General features: G+C 44.3%; 1 protein-coding gene across 13 annotated transcripts in view; it reads right to left on the bottom strand.

Moving 5' to 3' along the window:
- Window positions 1–5,637: 5,637 nt before the first annotated feature.
- EIF4G3 (eukaryotic translation initiation factor 4 gamma 3) overlaps window positions 5,638–16,819 on the bottom strand; it is a 48,273-nt gene continuing 37,091 nt past the window's right edge. For 8 of the 13 annotated variants that reach the window (XM_075277773.1, XM_075277776.1, XM_075277775.1 and 5 more), the window contains 20 exons: window positions 16,533–16,652; window positions 16,246–16,422; window positions 15,961–16,158; window positions 14,885–15,031; window positions 14,538–14,777; window positions 11,580–11,684; window positions 11,361–11,493; window positions 11,185–11,279; window positions 10,817–10,910; window positions 10,578–10,692; window positions 10,277–10,491; window positions 10,070–10,176; window positions 9,819–9,991; window positions 9,517–9,642; window positions 8,891–8,972; window positions 8,281–8,379; window positions 8,025–8,171; window positions 7,761–7,842; window positions 7,529–7,675; window positions 5,638–6,937 (listed from right to left, as the gene is read on the bottom strand). In XM_075277773.1, the coding sequence (XP_075133874.1) occupies window positions 6,756–6,937; window positions 7,529–7,675; window positions 7,761–7,842; window positions 8,025–8,171; window positions 8,281–8,379; window positions 8,891–8,972; window positions 9,517–9,642; window positions 9,819–9,991; window positions 10,070–10,176; window positions 10,277–10,491; window positions 10,578–10,692; window positions 10,817–10,910; window positions 11,185–11,279; window positions 11,361–11,493; window positions 11,580–11,684; window positions 14,538–14,777; window positions 14,885–15,031; window positions 15,961–16,158; window positions 16,246–16,422; window positions 16,533–16,652 (2,784 nt within the window). In that variant the 3' untranslated portion in view covers window positions 5,638–6,755. The remainder of the gene's footprint in view (window positions 6,938–7,528; window positions 7,676–7,760; window positions 7,843–8,024; window positions 8,172–8,280; window positions 8,380–8,890; window positions 8,973–9,516; window positions 9,643–9,818; window positions 9,992–10,069; window positions 10,177–10,276; window positions 10,492–10,577; window positions 10,693–10,816; window positions 10,911–11,184; window positions 11,280–11,360; window positions 11,494–11,579; window positions 11,685–14,537; window positions 14,778–14,884; window positions 15,032–15,960; window positions 16,159–16,245; window positions 16,423–16,532; window positions 16,653–16,819) is intronic. The other 5 variants (XM_075277774.1, XM_075277780.1, XM_075277786.1 and 2 more) reach the window with 1 other exon arrangement.

Below are 16,819 nucleotides of genomic sequence, written 5' to 3'. Positions count from 1 at the left end.
ATCTGCATTAGAGTCTCCACTGCACATTCCATCAAGAAGTCTCCACTGCACAGAGGACACCCAGCAGACCCCTTTATTAGGGAACAGGCTATCCATCTTTCAGGTTCCCACATGGACCTGAACGCAGGAGAGCCGAATGGCAGTGTGAACCTAGCGTAAAATCTGGTGCTGGTTTAATATGCTTCACCCTAGTAACAGACTCCATTTAAAGCAAGCTCCTGTTACCAAAGCATCTACCAGGTAAAGAGAAGCACAGACACAGCTCCACATTAAAAAAAAAAAAAAAAAAAAAACACAACAAAGCTGTGTTTCCGTAACCAAAGCCAGGAGTGAAATGAGCAGAAAGAAGTATAAGAATTCTCTTTATATTTTCCATTCTTGGCTTTAGCTCAAAAAACTGCAGCAAAATCTGCAACACAAAAAGCTGTGTTTCCGCAATGTGGAGCCTCAGGCTTAAAGAGGACCTTTCACCATATCTGGGCACATGCAGTGTTATATACTGCCGGAAAGCTGACAGTGCGCTGAGTTCAGCGCACTGTCGGCTTTCCCGATCTGTGCCCGGTGTGAAGAGCTTACAGTCCGGTACCGTAGCTCTTCTATGGTCAGAAGGGCGTTTCTGACCATTAGCCAGAGACGTCCTTCTGCCTCATGGCGCCTATCGCGCTGTGCTGTGGAGCGGGGAGGAACGCCCCCTCCCTCTCCTGATAATACTCGTCTATGGACGAGCAGAGGGAGGGGGCGTTCCTCCCCGCTCCACAGCACAGCGCGATAGGCGCCGCGAGGCAGAAGGATGTCTCTGGCTAATGGTCAGAAACGCCCTTCTGACCATAGAAGAGCTACGGTACCGGCACCGTAAGCTCTTCACACTGAGCACAGATCGGGAAAGCCGACAGTGCGCTGAACTCAGCACACTGTCAGCTTTCCGGCAGTATATAGAACTGCATGTGCCCAAAAGTGGTGAAAGGTCCTCTTTAAAGAGGCTCAATCATTGGGAAAAGTCATTTTTAACTAATCACATCCTTATATAGGCTTTAGAAAGGCTATTCTACACCCTACCTTTAGTATGTAAATTGCCTCAAACTGAATTCACATCTGCATCCCGACCTCCGTTATGCAGGTTTCCGTTTCCTGCCCGAAACTGGACAGGAGACGGAAACCAGCAGGCATTTTTCAAACCCATTCATTTGAATGGGTTTGAAAAGTGTCCAGCCGTGAGCGCTGGTGAGCGTTTTGGGCACTCCGCGTTTTTTTTTTTTTTTTTTTTTAACCGCACACAAAGACGGACATGCAGGACTTTATGTCCGGTTTTAAAAAAAAAACTTTTGCTGCAGAGAGCGCAAAAAGCTCACGGTCGGACACGGTCTGTCGGGCGACAGACGGAGACCAGGCGCTGATGTGAACGAGCCGTCAGTGGTTTTTGAATAAGTCTGTTTTTATTCATATGCTAATGAGCTTCTAGACAGCACAGGAAGTTCCCAGCAGCACTTGTCTCTGCTATTATCTCCTTTGTGTATGTGCAAACAGGAAGCTGAGTCATCACCAGCAGCAGCCTGTGCTATATACACCCATAGAAAACCATAGCAAAGAAGGTGCATGATGCATCGTGCACCAGTCTAATTAGCATATGAAATAAAAACAGACTTATTCAAAAACCGCTGAGGCAATTTACATACTAAAGGTAGGTGTGGAATAGACTTTCTAAAGGCTATGCAAGGATATGATTAGTTAAAAATGACTTTTCTCAATGATAGAGCCCCTAGTGAAATGCATAGCAGGGAGGCACACAGGTAAAACATTACAAACACAAAGTGTCTAAATGGGATAACAAGCGTTATCAGTTACGCTGGGTTCACACCAGCATCTGGACTCCGTTATCAGGTTTTAGTCTTCTGCATGCAGAAGACGGAAACCTGTCATGCTGAGTCCTGGCCGTGAGCGTTTTGACCTCTCTGCAGCGAAACAGTTTTTTTTTAAACCGGACACAAAGTCACACATGCAGTACTATGTGTCTGGTTTAAAAGAAAACGGTTTCGCCGCGGAGCGTATAAAACTTGGCATGACATGTTTCTGTCTTCTGCATGCAGAAGACGGAAACCTGATAACTGAGTCCAGACACTGGTGTGTACCAAGTGTTACTGAATTAGCTTGATACTTACAACACTTATAGTCTCTTGGCTATGGCATGTATTGTTATTTTGTATAGTCCAATAAATATACAGTTGTTAGTCTATGGGTTATTACGCAGGTCAGTCTCCCAGATTAGGGACTACAGTGGGGCAGTATAATAATCTCCTCTCTGTTCAAGGGGTATTCTTGCATTTTAGTGCACATTCACTCACTGAGAATTAGCCTTGGTATCTCTGCATGCGCTATCTATAAAGTTAGTCATGGTCGACAATTCACAATGGCCACTTTAGGTTGCAAAATTTAGCATAAAACAGTAAATCTCCCTCAGCACAACTTGCAAGCTTTATGCAAAGGTGGCCCTGTATCTCATACCTCTATCTGCTACATAGGCCTTTGCTCGAGGCTGTTCATGCTCTCCGCAGTAATATCTAAGTTTTCTTCCAGGCTTCACTGCTCAAGCCATCTTTGTAGTAGCTTCTGTTTTCTTAGTAGATGGGTCTTTCTCTTGCTTCTCAGTCCCTGACCACAGACTTCAGGTAATGCAGGCCTCTTCTCAGACAGCATTCTCTTGCCACACCAACAGGCCTCACTGAACCTAACAGTGCAGGAAGCAAGTGCTAATCTGCCCAGAAATAAAGTTCCTTTTATCAGGCAAATCAAAGCCAACCATTGTATTTCAGGGATTTGCTGTACAGTGCCCTGACCTTAACCCCATACACCACAGTCAAGATGAAACAGAATGGAGATTGTGAGGACTACTTGTCCAGTATCAGCATCTGACCTCACAAATGCTCTTTTGGGTGAATAGGGAAAGGTTTCCCCAGACACCTTCCAAAATCTGGAAAGCCTTGTCAGAAGAGTGGAGGTTGTTTCAGCTGGAAAGGGGTGGGATATCTTAAATTTTTTATAGCTTTCCCTACGCTCGTGCCCATATAGTTTATGTAAAGTTGGTTTTGTGGAATCTATGGCTCAGCAATTTGTGGTACATCTCTCATATGCATATGGAGAAAAGCCTGGCATGTTTGGTCTCATTTCATATGAATGAGCCTTCAGCACCCATCACCATTTGTTATTCAGGCCATATTGGTAGGAACTTATGTGACCCTGACCTTACATGGTTTCGAAACACTACATTCAATGTCTGTATGTATCACATGCCAATGAGGGGGAAAAAAATTGAAAGGAAGGACTGGTATTTGAGTAGTTCATTTAAGTGCTAGATACGGCTTATGGTCCATGAAAGCTGTTTGTGTGTACAAGGATACAGGCATGGTCTGAATATTGTATATACATCATTGGATCACTCCTTGTTGTGGATTGGGATTAACACATTAACTGCCATGATCCCCAATTGGGGATCGGGTACTTTAACCAGCCTACGAACACCATCTGTCATTGAGGAATAGAAACAGGACATTCACTTTCTCCAGCAGGATGTCGTCCGTTATAGGAAACCTAAACTGATCACGCGCATGGCACACCTTGCGCACACGAGGTCATTTTCACGGTGCTGTAGTATTAAAAAAAAATTGGCAGTTAATGGGTTACCTACTGCATAACAGGAACATTTCGTAACACCATGGCACAGTCACACAGTGTGGTGACCAATGCCCAGCTATTCAGCAGGTAAGAGTTATACCTGCACAGAATAGGAGCTCAGGCCTTGGCCACACTATCACTATGTGCTATTAAACTAGTGGCAGATAAAATGAACATTGACTTGTTACGACAATGGCTCCTGTTGAGGTGGTACAGATTAGCAGCAAATGAACATTCAGTTCTTAAAAGTTGTGGTGTTGCAAAGAGGATAAATGGCAAAAGATTCTCATGCCATGTAGACGAGAGCCTGTAGTGGTCAGATCCCACAGGGCATCTACTGTTATATGGACTGCTGAAAGTTACTGCTGCCTGTCATATAAAAGGTATTGAAGAGACAGGATCACAGTATGGGATACGGACCTGTACACAGGGGACACATAGCTGCAGACTGATCAGTGGAAGTGGCCTGTTCTGACAAATCATGTCTTTTACATCGTGTGACAGTCAGGAGGGTGTACATCACTTACCTGGGGAAGAAATAGGAACATGGCAAGAAGCAGCGCAGCAATCTGCTGGGAAACCTTAGTTCCTACTATTTGTGAAGATGTTACTTTGGCACATTTCACCTTCCTAACCCATTTTACTGTCCAGTTTCCCCATCTTCATGCAGTGTTGCCACCAGTGGTCTCTTTTAGCTGGATAATGGACCAGCCACACTGCAAAAATTCTTTATGAAGGACACCAGGAACATGATGAAGATCGAGATTACTTGCCCGACTCCCCAGATCTCAACTTTATGAAATATCTCTGGGATGTGCTGATAAAACAAGTCTGATCTATGATGGCCCCATTGCACAACTTACAGGACTTAAAGCAGCGCTCCAACAAATATTTCTACACTGTGCTTATTTAGAAAGGTACATGATATACATTCTAGTAAAAGTAATCTTACCAGTGGCTGTAATAGTGAGGTATCCATGCCCTTCTGGTCCGCAGTTGTATCATGTGACTTGTACTCTGGCTTTTACATAGCATCTTATGTGTGACAAAGGCAGTTTCTCTGATTTGTAGGGGTCCACGGAGTCATACCCCACCAATCATATACTGATTATCTTAAGGATAGGTCATCAATATTTAACTCCCTAAAAGCCCTTTTAAGAGGGGACCTTTCACCACCTCCAAGTCTAGTTCTTTTGCTCAAGCACTGGGATATGACTCCAAGCTCTTAGACACTGTCCAATCAGAGATAAAAGCAGAATGACATGTCTTTGTGTGCTCCTACCTGACAACGCCCAGCCTAATCATATCAGGCACCAAAACTAACACCAACAGGCACCAGAAAGATTCCAAGAGTGCCAGAAGCGCCACAGAGTAAACAATTAAAAGATGGAAAAATTGAAGTTTTTGGAGATGACGAAATATCCTCCTCTTTAAAGAGCTAAACCTTCATGACACCAGCAATAGGGACTTTTCGCTTCCTGCAATCCTGAGAATGTTGAAGGAGAGACCGTGGAGGACCCCACACTGGGGTTAGTAGAGGACGGTCATGTCATAAAACGGTATAGTAGGTGTCTCATATCATATTTACAAATCCTGCACAGTATCTGCCAATCACAGGAAGCCATGATGCGATTACACTAAAAAAATGACATCATAGGACCTTCTCTACAAGTACACATCATTTGGTGAAAAGCAGCTCTATCATGAAGCAATTTTGCACCAAAACAAGATTGAGGAACATAGACTATAATCCTGCAGGTTGCGCGACCATTTTATAAAGGGCATGGTGTCACCTAGAGACTGGGAAATATAACACTCAGTAAAGCTACAGTATAGGTCAATGATTATACACTGAGCCCTCTCCACCTACTGAGGGAGAGGAATATAAAAATTTATCAAAACAACAAAAACCCCTAGTAAAAATGTCCTGACAAGCAAGACGATGTACAGAAGACAAGACATGACAGCAGGCAGGGTACAGATAGTTTTATTAGCCTTTCTTTCCATAGGAAACCAGGCTAAAATGAATAGAAATACAACAAAAGAGAAAGCGTGGCACAGTGGCATGTGCCATTATTGTGGAAAGCCGCAGCTCGTACAGGCTCAGAGACACGCTCCCCTTCCTCTACACCACTGTATCCCTGGAGGTTTTCTATTACTCATCTTTTATTTCTGCCGGTCCAATTAAAATACTGAATTTCAACAAATCTTTTGACCACACTTTTAAGACACCGATTTGGTGGCAATAGAACAGCAAGTTGGCATCTGTAAAGATCGATCTAGGGTCCTACATCGTAGGGCACAGCCAATGCTGAAGTGCTACACACTGACTGGAGACAAGTGTCTAAATCCATCAGTATTGCGTACCGCGCCAAAGCTCCAGTACTGGTCCCCCAACTCTTAAATGCCTCTAACGTATCGTTACCCAGACTCCTGGGTATGCAGAACAGAGGTTTGTACACTTCCGAGCTTACAAACTGAACCAGCGAGCGCTGCAACCTCAGGGAGCCGACGCTCAAACTTTCCATAAAACGTATCTTTATATCCTTTTAAATATAAAAGGCAGGCTACAATGCGAGGAAGGAGCCAGGTTCCCATTGCGTGGCTTACGGTCTGCTTCTCTGAACAGAGGGAACAATGGCTCGTGTAGTCCTTGGATAATAAATTATTTTCTCTTTCTGAAATGATTTGTGTTTTTTTTTTTTTTTTTACTTTAAGTCTCTTCTCTATTTTTTATAAAAGAAAAAAAAAGCAATGTGGGAAGGCATTTAAAACAAAAAAAAAAAAATATTTACTTCTATAAATAGTGTGTGGGGTTGGGGGGTTAAACCCTCCTTCCCACAAAGCTCTGGGGGTGACCTCCCCTCAAATCAATGCTTGGACTGGGAAACTCCTTCATCACCCTGCTGCTGCGGATTTTTTAGTTTATTCCCTTCACGCTTGTTTTCATCCACTGTTCTGTACCCTGATTGGCGAAGAGAGGAACGGGAGGGCGAAAAAAATTTTGTATATAAAGTTGCTGAAAGTGACCCTGGCTGTGACTCCTCCTACCCGGCGGCGAGGTCATTAAAACGTCATATAATAAGTTTCTAATTGTCCTCAGACTCCTCCTCTGCCTCTTGCAGCCACGTGAAAAAGGCAGTGACTGATTTTAGTGCTACACCTTTTCCGTTCTGCTCTGCAGGGTCTTTACTGCTTTCCCACATGCAGAAGGCGTCCTCGGATATGACCTCTTCATCGTAGAGACAGTCAAAAAACATACGGAGCAAATCTGTCAGAAAGAACAAGAAAAATCAGTGGCTAAACCAATGAAACATGTCCAGAACCATGAACAGAATTTACCGCCCTTCATGGTGCACCCACTACGTTGGTAACAGGGGTGAACCTGCCCCTTTCGCCGCCTGAGGCGAACTATAGAAAGCCGCCCCCCCCCCCCTCCGGGAGGAGGGAGTGGAGTAGAGGGGGCGGAGTGAAGCAAGGGGGTGGGGCGCAGCAAAGGGGGCGGGGCTTAGCGGCATTCGCAGGCAGTGAGAGGACCTGCTCTCTGCCTGAGTGTGAGGGGAGGCTGCTGGAGCAGCGCTGCTCCAGTGGCCTCCCCAATCCATCACTCGGTGCTAAGCCAGTCCAGGACAGCTTGTCCTGGACTGGCTTAGGTAATCCAAAATGCCGCCCTCTCTGGGGCCCTGACATAGCGCCGCCTGAAGCGGTCACTTCAGGTCGCCTCATGGGATGTGCGGCGCTGGTTGGTAATGTATCCTGCTCCTCCTCAAAGTGCCCCTTCACCACAAATATACAATAACCATCATGCACAGTACAGCCAGAATAAGAAGCGGCTGGTCCCCAATGATAAGTCGGTACTCACTGGGAGGTTGATCAAGTTTTACTATCAATGCTTGCAGTGCATAAAGTGCTTGTAGTTCTCTCTCCACATTGGTGTCCATGTACTTTAGTAAGACTGGAACTTTCTGTTTGAGAAAGGTAGTGTCCACACGGCAGGAAGAACAGTCCCCTGTATAAAGACAAAGAGAGGTAGGTCACTCCCAGCAAAAAGGGTTCATCTACATAAACTACAATGGTGGGGTGGAGGGGATCACCTATTATTGCCGCTTTGCACACCGCAGTCATTAAAGCTCTCAGGAACATAGGAGAACTCATCTGACCTTCATCGAGATTTGCCTGGATAAACAAGAAAATCACTAATAAAGCTACATTCACATCATCCTCGCTCCTACAAGCACCTGTATGCTCTTTATACAGAAACAATCTGTATGCATGGTGCACAAAATTAGCAAGGTGCTGAAATTGGACACAAGGTTGTGCCATTATCACACCGAGCGGTTCTTAGGGTTTGTACTCACTTCTACCCAGTCAAATATCTGCTCATCACTAGCGTTCTCCTCAATAATGAGCTGCTCCAGTCGCTTGTTCAGCTCCTCCACCGTCATATCCTTCCTGGAAAGACTTTCTGAAGGGCTGCAGCAGTCAGACAAGGTAAAGTCCAGGTTCTGCAGAACAAGGATGTGAACATAAGGCTCATAAATGAAACGCGGCGCAAACTGTAAGGCCACCCACATGGAACAGTGTTCAGACAGGGAGAACAGGAGCCTTACTCACCTTTTCACTTACAAAGCTTTGCACATCCTCTCCTTCTGGCAGCAAGTCTTTCCACCTTAAACCAGTTTCTCTCCACAAAGCAGCCACTTTCTTATGGCTCTGGAATGGACAAATTTACAGGTCACATTTTTAGTATATTTAAAGGGGGGTTTCCAGTCCTCTGTAAATAAAGTTTTGCAACTTCTAATATTATAAATTCAAGGTGGTCTGGCATCACAATATTGATAGCCTACAATAAGTTCCAACTTGTCCAAGACCCAAAAGATATTGGTTACTGAAAACCTGTCCACACTTGAGGTGGACCTTGCAATGATTAGCTGATCCATTTGCCTCGTGGCACCAGAAACAGTTCTGCTCTTACTCAAGCGAGTAGGAGTTCCCAGCAGTAATGTTATAGTGCATATGGTTCAGTCCTTGTCCCGAAACCAGTGGAAAGAAAAAATAAAAATCATCCTTGCAATACCTTTCTCTCCGCTGATTTTAGGCAGAATCTCCAACACAGATGTGAACCTAGCCCAAGCTTTATTCACAGAAGACTCGGTGACACGTAAGTAACCATTAATGTGTGACTGCGATTTAGCACTAAGCTCTGCACACCACTAGAACATACCATTTGTTTGCATAGAAGGTGCAATATTTCAGACAGCAAGACACCGGTACGTCCCACAGGGAGCAGCGACTTGTTAAATTCCCTGTTAAAACAAGAGAAAATCAATACCAAAAGGTATATACACCAGTCACATCCAAATCTGCAAGTTCTTCCTGCAGCCCCTTTGGACTAATCTGCTGTGGGAGAATTTAACATAAGGCAAAATCTTATGTACAAAAACATATGTTGCAGCATCTTAGAGATGTTCAGCGCAAACTGTGCTAAGTGACCTAGACATTATTTATGAATTCTATTCCAGCTTGTAATGAAACATAGAAGGATCTGCGACACTTGTTCAAGAAATTTTAAAATCCAATGATTTTATTCATAACTTTTTCTTTAAAAAATCCACAATAAACACTCCATATAGATAGGAAAAAACACACACGAAAGATAGTTGGACAGGACAATATAAAAACCGCTGTCAATAACGCATGATAGTGGCTGACGCGTTTCGAGACCGACTTGGTCTCTTAATCATAGCTCTTGTGCATATCTGCATCACATCTTATTTATGAATGGGAAAAACAAGCAAGAAAGTGGTTACTTCTCAGGCTCAAGAAATACCAGACACAGAGATCTCTTACGTGATTAATTCTTTCAAAGAAATACCCCCGTCCTTTAACATGGGGGTCACAAGCTCTGCAAGATACAGCCAGATATGTGGGATATCAATCGCCATATCATCAGCCAGCTCAAGGGTCTCAGACAATCTGCATAAAGAAGGGTGACTAAAGTCAATACAGAGCATGCTAAATGTCTAACAATACAGTACACAGCTCAACAACATTTATAGAAAGACTGGAAGACGAATCACAGTGTGCAGCCCCAAGTCTAGCCTCATATAGTAAAGAACCAACCAGCAGATCCTACAAGACAAATCTTTTACCCTGCAAAGAAATCCTGCTTGCTGAGTTTTCCAGATTGCACCAGCAGATATAGCAGTTGTCCCATGTGATCCCGGGTGATCTGACTCCTCTCCAGCGTTGACTCTACACCCACTCGAACAAAGACAGAAAGTGAGCCTTGTATCGCAAGCTCCTCCACGCACTGCATGGCCTCCTAGAAACACAGAAAAGACCAGGCTGGTGGTCAGATCTGAACAGACATCTGCATCTTTCTACAGGACTTTCTACTGACCTTATAGTCATTTATGTGCAGGAACTCATCTATAATGGCCTTAGATTTTCTTTCCAGCTCTTCTTCTGACACCGGTGACTTGTCGGACTCTGGAGTATCAGACTTGGCTAAAGAGAAACAAAAATATGTGACTGGTCAGTATGACTACAGCACGGGATAAGAAAACCCCCAACCATGGCAAGGGTCTCTCTGCAGGAAATCTCTCACCGGGTTCTCTGAGCTTCCGTTCTAAGCTTGGTACTTTCTCTTGCTCTACGGAGACAGGCAGTGTTTTTGGCGTTTGCAGTGTCTCTCGCCGTTGTTCATCTTGATTGTCTATTAGGTCCTTTGTACTGCTGCCTCGTAGGAAGCTGCTGGGGCGAGGGGCCGAGGTGGAGGTGGGAGCAGGTTTGTCGTTCCTTTCGCGGCCAGTATTACCATGGCTGGTGAATCAGTACACAAACATGTGAGCATCCATCGTAAGCTCAAAGCACAGTTCTAGGTGTCTGTTCACAACACAGACTGATACCTTGTTAATATCCTGCGGCTGTCGAGGTCTGAGACTGAGGAGATTGCTGTTGAAGAAACTGAAGATTGCAGGGCAGAGAATCGATTCAGGCTAGGGGCTCCGGGACGTAAGGACTCTGCGACAGAAACCAGAGACTGTTACCTCCAACTGTTCGTTAAGACAGTAGCGATCAGATGACAACACATTTATAGTCATATGCACAGAATGCTCAGCCATAAAACCTAGCAGCCACCTCTCACCTGTCTCACTGGACTTGGCACCTCCACTGCTTCCTTTTCCCCAGCTGCCAAGCTGAGCTTTGGGCACTAGCTGGATCTTCTCATCAATGGTGGGCTGTATGAGGGAAAAGCAATGTGGTGAATTACACACACTCAGGGAATACAGAAACTTCAGCACAATCTTATATTAATCTAGTCAGGGGCGCCGCTTCTCCATGGCACAAACACTGAAGATGTGATTCCCACTGCTATCCAGGACCTATACACAAAGCTGACATCATTACCTGGTCGGAGGACAAGTTGGGGTAATACATTCAGTATCAACCCTGGACAGAACAAGCACCAAGTTATGTCAATGCCTGTGTGGCAGTGAACACAAGACATCTTACCTTAGTGATCTTCATGAACTTAGTAGGGTCCAGGACTCTGTTATTCTTTGTACCTTGCACCATGTTCCATCCACCCTCCTCCACTCTTTGCACTCCTACCAGGCCAAGAAACACCAGTTAAAGAAACAACCGGATTGGAAATCACTGATGTAGCTGGCATGTGATGGCGATCTTACCTGGCCTCCTCTTCTCTTTGGTCATCAGTTGCTGCACTTTCCTCTGCTCTTCCTGTTCTTCTATTTTGGCCTCTTTGTGAATCTGTTCTATGGTTTTGGGGCCCTGGTCAGCTCTCCGCGACACCCAGTTGCACTGTGTCAGATATATAATAAATAGATGTGGTATGTGTAGAACATGCAGAACAAGCAGAACATGTAGAAGAGAATGGCAGGACGTACCAGTCTCAGGTCTATAACATCTTGCAGCATGAAGCGGATCCGGGACGACGTTTTCCGCTCCTTTACAATCTTCTCCATCTGGTTGAAGTACTGGTCCATGCGCGGCTGTAACAATCACATCATACAATCAGATCAACTGCTCACCTCAACCTCCTCGCTTATCTCTACATAGACCTGCATGTAAGCCAAGACTCAACATCTCATCACTGTCTGTACTTCTACAAATGTAATTATATGAAGGACAGTAGAACCTATTCATGTGGCCAGATGCAGAGAACTGTGTGACAAAGAACTGCATGTGTATTGAGGGCATTATATGCTTCCTTATTATTATTTATATAGCACCATTAATTCCACGGTGCTGTACATTATTATATTAATTCCACGGTGCTGTACATTATTATATTAATTCCATGGTGCTGTACATTATTATATTAATTCCATGGTGCTGTACATTATTATATTAATTCCATGGTGCTGTACATTATTATATTAATTCCATGGTGCTGTACATTATTATATTAATTCCATGGTGGTTCCTTGGTTCCTTTTGTATTCCTAACCTCGAAGTTTCATATACCAAATAGAGACTTCTTCAAATACCTACAAATCCGTCACGCCTTAGTGTCTCACCAATTCACCACCTACACCTTCCCAAGAACTGCCTATCTATTTTTCATGAACTCTAAGAAATCTTCTGGGGGGATCTCACTCTTTTATGGAAATCTTACCACACCCAGTGATGATGCAAAACCTAAATATATTATGCGTTGGGAAACCGACTTGGAACAAGTGTTTGATCTTTCATTATGGCACAAAGCCTTCATGTGTAAGATTCTATTACGTTGGCACATTACGCCAGATAAGCTGGCCAAAATGGATCTAAACTACCCTGATCTATGCTGGAGAGGATGCGGTAATAAAGGTACTTATTTTCACGCCTGGTGGTCTTGCCCTATAGTTCACACTTTTTGGCTTACTGTTTTTTCTGCTCTCAACAACTCACTTAACCTTCACCTAACACCTACCCCAAGTCTAGCACTACGCTTCCTCAACACTGAACTTCTACAAAAACCCACTGCTACAGTCGTCTCCCATATTATACTGGCATCTAGAAGCATTATTGCATCTTCCTGGAAAAGTTCAAAACCCCTGCACATCTCCGAAGTCAGAGAAAGAGTTAATGGTGCAAAAGATTTGGAATTAAAATTTGCCTCACAAAAGAAACGATGGTTACTAGAAAAAGAGAAATGGCAACTCTGGAACCCGGCTACTTTCCTCTAATATAGTAACTTTTTGTGTACATTCAAAGCCTTCCTTCCATAGAGTATACATAGGAATATAGACGAGCATATTTGCCTGATATCCTGCTTTTCTTTCCACCAAATGTACTACCTTTAAAATTTGGTTAGGACAATCGGAAATATGATTCAATATTGTCCTCTCTTCTTTTTTCACTCACTACCCTACCATACTGCGTTGCTACCACTGTTACACCTTACCCTTGTTATACGGTTTTATATTTCTAAACTGTTGCTATAAATTTCTTGTTTGTATTCTTAAAAAAATATTTTCAATAAAAATAAATTTGAAAAAAAAAAAAAATTAATTAATTCCATGGTGCTGTACATTATTATATTAATTCCATGGTGCTTTACATTTGGGGGTTTATATACAGTACACAAAATATACTAACAGATATAATACTAACCGTTATCGGCTGGCACAGTGGGATAGAGGGCCCTGCCCGAAAGGGCTTACAGTCTATGAGGGAAGGGGGTAGAGACAGAAGGAGAGGGGGGAAGCTGTTCAGATGGCGGTGCTGTGATAGTGTTATTGGAGGTTGTAGGCCTTCCTGAATAGGTGAGTCTTCAGGGCCTTCTTGAAGCCTGTGATTGTGGGGGTCAGTCTTATGTGTCTTGGTAAGGAGTTCCAGAGTATGGGGGATGCAGGGGAGAAATCTTGGAGGCGGTTGTGTGAGGAGCGGATGAGAGCAGAGCGGAGTAGGAGGTCATTGGAGGATCTGAGGTTACGTGTGGGCAGGTAGCGGGAGATGAGGTCAGAGATATATGGAGGGGTCAGGTTGTGGATGGCTTTGTATGTTAACGTTAGTAATTTGAACTCAATTCACTGGGCCATGGGTAACCAGTGAAGGGATTGGTAAAGGGGAGCAGCCAAGAAGAACGGGGGGCGAGGTATATTAGGTGAGCAGCACAGTTTAAGGTAGACTGGAGGGGGGCGAGAGTGTTTGCAGGATTCCATGGAGAAAGGTGTTACAGTAATCTAAGCAGAAGATTATGAGGGCATAGACTAGCATCTTTGCAGCTTGTGGAGTGAGGAAGAAGCGGATTCGATGGATGCTCTTGAGTTGGAGGCTGCAGGGGGTGTTGAAGGTTTGAATGTGTGACTTAAAGGATAGGTCGGAGTCCAGGGTTATCCCAAGGCAACGGACCTGTGGGACTGGGGTAAATGTGATTCCGTTAACTTTGATAGATGGGTTAGGAGCCATACGGGGTGGGGTGAAGATGATGATCTCTGTTTTCTCCATGTTGAGTTTGATAAAGAGGGAGGAGAGAAAGGAGGCTACAGCTGCTAAACGATCTGGAACTCTGGCCAACAGAGAGGTAATGTCTGCTCCAGAGATATATTTAGGTGTCATTAGCATAGCAATGGTATTAAAAACCATGAGATTCTATGAGTTGGCCAAGGCCTAGGGTGTAGATGGAGAACAGGAGGGGGCCAAGGACAGAGTCTTGGGGGACACCATTGGTACCTTTAGGAAGGTAAAACTAACGCATTGCATGCTGACAGGAGAAAAGAGCTGCACACAGTCTACAATACTTCTATAGCCCAGATGTTGCAGCTGTTACAGAAAATCCCTAACTCTGTTGTGGACTGGATATTTGGGTTAGAGCATTCTGTACAAAGAGTCAGACTACAGTTATTTCAATGTCTCACCTTTGCTTTCTCGAAGTCTAGATCTTTCCCAATAGTGGTAAGCAGCCGGCACAGACACTCCAGAGACTCCTCATCATGGTTTTTCAGTAGTTTCACTACACAGTCGTGCATGATCGCCTCAGTCAACATCTTCAGCTTGAAAAGTTCTCCGATGAACTTAATGTTCCCTATGGACCGCCGTCGAGCCTTGTCTCTGGCTTCTTCAAGTTCCTCTTGAAGTCGAGTCTTCTCTTCTGGCTGCTGATACAAAAAACTATCATCAACCAAGTGTAGACGGGGGAGCCATCTAGCCCGAATAATAGAGGGGAACCTTGCAAATACTTGGTGAACACTCATCAGACACTTACTGTGGTGGCCAACTCCAGGTCTTTCTGCTTCTTCTCAAAGACGTCGTCATCGGCTTTGTCCTTCTCGAACTCTTTTTGACATCGGTTAAGTAGTAGCTTGCGGAAGTTCACAGTGCTACCGGGCTTGTCAGCCATCGGTACTTTTAACTATAAAAAAAACAGTAACAAACTTGGTACTACAAAATCTAAATCTGATGGACCCCATTGGCTGTAATCTGTCACCTGTCCAGGACTCCAGCCTATTGTAACAAACTCTGATTTTTAATTGAGTTTGGGTATAAAATTTCTTCATTTGTTATCTTTGTTCCAATGGAGCAATAAACTGGTAGTAATGCCGGACATACTATAACTAAAACTGAACAATCCCTTCAGTTCAAGTGAGTGCCACAGAGATAATCTTCAGCGTTTGTGCACTTCAAGGATGTGACAACCTGCTACTGTGCTGACAAATGGATATCCAGCCTTATTCACAGGTCAGGGATTTCATCAGAATCTGCACCAGTGACAGTGTACCAAAAACACAGAACGGGTGCAAATCTTCTCATTATACCTTCTCTCTGTGTGGTCTCTGGTTCTGCAAATCACTGAATAAAACACAGAGGTGTGAATAAATAAAAGGAGTTTTCTGGAAGTTTAATATTGATGACCAATCCCTAGGTCAGACATCAACATCAGATTGACTGATCTGAGTCCAAGAAAGCCCTGCTGATCAGCTGTTTAAAGAGGCAGCATGCGTGGGTGAGTGCTGATTCATCTTCACAGGCTGTGACATCACATTCGTATGTCAGATGGATTTTATGCTGCTCAATCTTATTTATAGTGAGGTACACAACCAAGACGCAGTGTACTCTGTAGTACTTGTGTGAGCTTCATGACCTCTTCAAGCAGCTGATCAATGGGGGTGGCCTGGTGTCAGATTCCAGTCATTCACCTCCCTCCCCATCTGATATTTCTAACTTATCCTAAGAAAAGGTAATTAATATTATACTCCCTGAAACACTATTAAATATTATAGCAGAACTCTGCTCAGTGACAATGCCATTTATTATACCACATGACGACACCAATATACTCACTGTGGCAAGGCATCTGCACATGTTGGCATATGCCACGGAGAAGCTGGGTTCATCTATTGCCTTCTCAAACACCAGGTCAATGACGCCCTTTAGCCGCTCCTCTGTGTCCACGGTCAGATCCATCACCTGCTTCATCAACTGGTTGAACATCTGAGGGGTCAGCTTGTTCAAAATGCTCCGGACCTTTCGGAAAAGTGCCTGCAACAACATGATCCATGATAAAAGCTGAGAAAACCAGAAACGGCGCGGCAGCCTCTGTTCTGAGTATGAACTGTGCACACTTGCCTGTGTTCGGATGCTCTCTGGGTCCTCCACCTGGGAGTCCCTCTTGACGCTGGGCTTCCATGCGTTCTCGGCTTTCTTCAGGTGGACATCATCTGTCACTGAAATGTTCATGATTATTTTTCTGGGCTCGCGCCTCTGCCCTGGCTGTGAACGTCTGGGACCCCCCACATTCAGCAACTGGGGGACACAACAGCGAAAACTTTACAAGTTTACGTGACAAAGTTCAGATACCTCGCTACCACTCAGGGGGACACTCTCAATAGTGATCACAAAGTACGAATACTTACAGGTACTCCACGACCTCCAGGTGCTAACCGTCCAAAGTCTGCATAGGCAGGTGTGAAGTCCGGTCCTTTCTGCAGCATGCGAGGATCCAGGGTCCTCATCGCGAGCTTTGGCTGATTGATCTGTTAAGGAGCAACAAAATGTGACAAAGGATAACAAAATTATAATAAACCATCTACCCATCCTCCCAGACTGAAAAAAATTCTGCACTACATAAATCACAACATCTCCTACATCCAACATCACCATTGTAAGAAAGCTCAAGACACATTCCTCAATCACAGGCCGG

The sequence above is a fragment of the Leptodactylus fuscus genome, chromosome 6, assembly GCF_031893055.1.
Source record: "Leptodactylus fuscus isolate aLepFus1 chromosome 6, aLepFus1.hap2, whole genome shotgun sequence".
NCBI lineage: Eukaryota > Metazoa > Chordata > Amphibia > Anura > Leptodactylidae > Leptodactylus > Leptodactylus fuscus.
Note: the sequence above shows the minus strand (reverse complement) of the source record. Positions and strands in the feature narration are given on the sequence as shown.